The following is a 5000-nucleotide window of genomic DNA, read 5'->3' as shown; positions in this document are numbered from 1 at the left end:
GAAAAATTAATCATGTACTGAAGGATTTTAACTTGTACAGCACTATTCACCTTTATTATAAATGCAAAACATCTATAACTAAGAGACATACATGACATACAGAACATGTATATACCTCCATTGCTGCCATATTATATAAATCTAGCTGGTCATTGGTGATAGCTGCTCTGTCTGGGTTAAGTTTCTCATGAGCAACTGGGTCTTGTAACATCCACAAAAGTCGGGTTCTCTTGCCAATCTTGTGCATGGCCTGCAAAAATATGAGATACAACATACACAAACCTACATACATGCATATATATATCCATTACAGTATAACATGCAATGCATTCCAGACGAATAAGTACATGAAATGACAGACAGGAAACAAAAATAGGTTTTTACAAAATCAAAAAAGTCATGACTTTGGTTACAATGATCCCCTTAAAAATGAAGAAGAAAGTATCAATGATCACTGATGTCTCAACCTCTTCACAAACCCCACTACAACTATCAACCTACTTACAGTTGATAATGATGTTAAATTCCTCTTGTATTCTTCCAGTGCTGTTGCAGATCCATTAGATGCTTTGATAGCATGAGTAGCACTGCCCATAACAATTAACTTTGGCAGACTTTTGCTTCGCTGCAGATAGTATGAAAATAATTTGTTAAATAAATCTTGCATATTACATAGCATACTACATCCAAGCATACTCAGTATATATTTCCTGCAGCATCAACTATAAATGATTTCACAAGCTTCTTGGTCTTATATCTTTTTCCTTTATCTAAGGATTTTTACTTACACCATATTAGTCATTGCATTTGTTCTGAATTATCTTCATCCTTGTTATGCAAATTCCTAAAGTATGAAAAAATAGAGCTGGAGGAGGATGTATGTGTAATTTCATTAAGATCTAACAAAACAGCTGAAAAGCATTTGTTTACAAACCTGAATGCATAACCCTAAAATAAATTTTCAGTTACTGAATGATCTTTTAACCCATTCACACCGATATATTTTGAAGCCAAAAATAAAATATTCCGGGTGGCTACAAAATCGGGGGGCGGAGCTTCCCCAGAGTCTGTCCACCCGCCGGCCGCAGCCCACTGCTGTGTCGGAGTGCAAGCCCTGATATAGCATCACACTAGCGGGACGCTCGGCAATGTTTATATTTTCGGGTGTCTCATATATGGGACACCTGTCGCTAATGGGTTAATGTAGTTGGTGTTTTTTTTCTCTCTCTACAACTGTATGTAATATAATTTTCTTAACCCAATGCCATCAGGTGGCATGACTTTCATGCCATAGTTTTATTGGTCTTCCCTCTGAATGCCATGGAATGTGTCACTTCAATGATCTTGCTTCTAAGGGCATAATGCCATATAATAAGCTCACATCTTTACCTTAGATTTGTTTTCTTTTTTTCTTATTGAAAAGAGATGGTGGGGGATTACATCTTTCACGGGATGCAATCATGTGGTTTGCAAGGCTGCATTATGATCAGAAAATCTTTTGATATGGTATTGGATACCAAAGCCACTCCCCTAAACACGTCCCAACCCTTTGACCAAAATTATTCTGAACTGTTATTCAATGATATGACTACAGTCTACAGGCTTTGAAAAAAATTCCTGTACTCCTAGGCAATGGATCTATATGCATACAAGCTTGTTTTGCCCAGGAGGTGCTGCCATCTATGCCTATGTAGGCAGGAAAATGACAAGGTGGTGATGAGAGACTGGTTGTTATGAATAAGATAAAGAAGAAGAAGAAGAAAAAGAAGGAGAAAGGAAGAGAGAAAGAAAGAAAATAATTCTCAACACAAAAAGCAATCTTTATGCTCAGATTAGTACTTTCAATTTTTGCTGTTAAGATGAATACAGGGAAATGGCTATGGAAAATATCAAAAGTACAGGAAAGAAAAGAAAGCAAGAAAAACACTACTTTAAGGAACATTGTTTTTCATTTTAGGACTGGCACTAAAGATTCTAAGTTTGACTGTAAAAATGTTCAAAAAGGTATATCCATTAGAAAAATATGGTTTTAACATTTTTCCTCATTCCATTACTCAATCATGCAAGAAGATCCACTGTGAATATGTACATTAGTCATAACAGCAAACCTTTCTTAGCCTGTCATTTTTCTGCCTTCCTGACTAGTGATGCCTCAAGACACAGACATGTTTAGGGACACATATAATTGTGTGAGAACACAATACGTAATAAATAATAGCTTACAATTGCAGCCATGGTGGCCTAAATGGTACAAAAGAGTTAATAATAATATCTGACTAATATTTTGAGTGATAATATTTCCTTCTGAAGTTTACAGGTTTTATTACTTCATAATTATATTTCTCATACACTACTGATTACTTTAATACCAACATATGTAATCTGGAAGTAGAAATTATGGTTGGATTTTCTGTTTTTGTATATTTCTATTTCTGTCAGGGTTGAATCATATTTAAAGATGCATCATGAAATCTTACATATAGTTTGAATAATATATACACATTCAAACTTTGGTTCTATGGACCTCTATTTAATGGATACTGGAAGCAGTGGACAAAATCTGGCTGCTGATGGACTTGTGGTAACACTGAGCATTAGCCACTGCTTCGCAAGCTGACCCCTAATTGGCAGGACCAAAACTTTGTTTACATTAGCATAACCACTCATGTAGTTAATTGCTCCATGTTTTTTCCTCTTTTTGGTATGTCAGTGTGTTTAAGTGGTCTAGTATTCATCCTTTTCTAGAATGATAAGTACAGAACTGTATTGCTGCCACCCTTCTGGGTCTATTCCATGGCAGCAGGTGAACACCAGGTTGGGGCATGGGCCAGGAGCCACACAGACCTTGCCACACTATACTTGCAACCACCACATTGGCTTTATCCCACCATGCTAGGCAAACTGCAGGCACACAGCCAAACAGGCCTTGCCACACTATACTTGCAACCACCACACTGGCTTTATCCCACCATGCTAGGCACACAGCCAAACAGGCCTTGCCACACTATACTCATAACCACCATGCCAGCTCAAGCCTGCTGTTCCAAGCCAACAAGTGGGCAGTCCGTGATGGTACAAGATGTGGCCTGGAAAAAGGGGAGCTTCTTGTATCCTTATAGGATGTCATCAACATGATGAGTAACTAGAGCCTGTTTGGAAAGGAATGAGCTTCATACCTACAACTGGTATAGCTCTCTTGCCCTTTTTCATTACCTGCAGAGTTAATGTACAAATGTAGTTGGCACGGTGTTGCTCACCTGCATGTACATGATGTCAGACCTGCAGATGAAAGTCCATGGAGCTGTGGAGTTTTACACAATTTTCATGGCATTGTTGTGCCTTCAACAAAGTGGCAATCACTACAAACAAAATAAACTTATAACATCCCATGTATTATCTATAATAGCCCTCAACAGGACATTCCTCATTTTACATACAATGCAAACCACATAATGAGCTAATATGAAGTGCGTGCAGTAAGTGAAATTTGATATAACCTTGATTATAAAACTATCACATGTCTATGTTTCTCTGTCTCTGTCTGTCTCTATTTGTCTGTCTGTCTCTCTCTCTCACATATGCATGCATAAATACATTACTTTTCAGAGGATGTAAACCATACAACAATTGTATTCTTACAAATAGAGAAATACTATGTCAGTTTAGCATAGGACTAGTCCTGTAGTGCAAAATGAGACCAGAAAAGGTCGCAGAGCAATGTCCTGTCTGGACCTACGATTTCCCTTCTAGCTGACAACTTGCTTTTGACACAAACCCGGAGACACTGGGTTACTGGTTTAAGACTTCCTACATATATAAGTTGCTTTAGAATGGCTGAAAACTTCTCTGACCATTTAAGAACAAGAATTTGAGGACTCATACTTCAATTATCTACTGCAGTTGAGTTTTCAAGAATAACATTATTGCCTAAGGAAGCTGAAGTAGGTATAATCTGTAACAATTGAATTCTAAAAAAACTAAAAAGATTGATTTTACTACAATAAAATGAATCACATACCTGAACTGATATCTTAAACACCCTACAGATTTAAAAAGTACATGTGAATTCATATCTCATGCAGAGCTGAAAGAGAATTAAATAAAACTGGGAAAAAATACCTATGGCTGTTCTCACATTACCTTCAGTTTATCAAACAATTTATCCACCTCCTGGTCCATGTATGGCTGCCACAGATACTTAATATTTAGGTGAAGGTTGGTTTCGTTGTACTGCATATCATTATGAGGTTTCTCTGGGAACTTGGGTGGACTCACTGCTATCTGAAGAACATAATGTCAGAGATTTTAAAGGGGCCACCCTAGTATATTTTCATTCAGCTTTATCTCATACATTTTGATAACCTTTGCCAAGATGATTGGTATTAACATTACAAATTCACTGGTACCAAGTTTTAACAAAAATGGTAAAATCCCATCCCTTCAGTCATGACTAAACAACTCAAAAAAGATAATACATCACAAAAATGTAAATAATCTACAGTAAATTCATAATATATATATATATCTTTAACCTGCCCCCCCCCCAAAAAAAAAAAAAGAAGAAGAAGAAAAGAAAAAACATTATCTTTCCTCTCTCCTCTCAAAATCCTTATTTTGGTAAGGTGTCAAAATGTGTAAAATGTGCCTTTAATTGTAGTTATCAAATTAAATATCTACAATGTGTTAGAAGATAAACAAGTTATGATAAAACTAGAATAAATTCATAGCTTGTTAATACCTTTTTTTTTCCTTAACCCCACCATCCACATGGCTAATGAGATAAAACACAAGTGAAAAAAAAGATAACCTAGATTAGACTATGGCTATATCTGGGACTGGCAGGAACAAAGGAAAAAGAAAAGAAAAAGGAAAGAAGAAGAAGAAAGTCGCAAGGAAGCAGACTGGGATAAATACTTGTGATTGAATATATGAATACATATACACTCCTGTACGTTTTCACAGATGTACGTGCATATACTCAGCAGTTCTTAACCTATGCA

At 36.4% G+C, this 5000-nt stretch overlaps 1 protein-coding gene across 1 annotated transcript in view; it reads right to left on the bottom strand.

Annotated features, from left to right (window-relative positions):
- LOC113804556 (N-acetylneuraminate (7)9-O-acetyltransferase) overlaps positions 1-5000 on the bottom strand; it is a 35071-nt gene that overhangs the window by 13539 nt on the left and 16532 nt on the right. Inside the window, exons 4-6 of the mRNA XM_070144359.1 lie at positions 4141-4281; positions 506-625; positions 116-250 (exon numbers count right to left, since the gene is read on the bottom strand). Coding sequence (XP_070000460.1) covers positions 116-250; positions 506-625; positions 4141-4281 — 396 coding nt within the window. The remainder of the gene's footprint in view (positions 1-115; positions 251-505; positions 626-4140; positions 4282-5000) is intronic.

Source organism: Penaeus vannamei, chromosome 32 (genome assembly GCF_042767895.1).
Source record: "Penaeus vannamei isolate JL-2024 chromosome 32, ASM4276789v1, whole genome shotgun sequence".
Taxonomy (NCBI): domain Eukaryota; kingdom Metazoa; phylum Arthropoda; class Malacostraca; order Decapoda; family Penaeidae; genus Penaeus; species Penaeus vannamei.
Note: the sequence above shows the minus strand (reverse complement) of the source record. Positions and strands in the feature narration are given on the sequence as shown.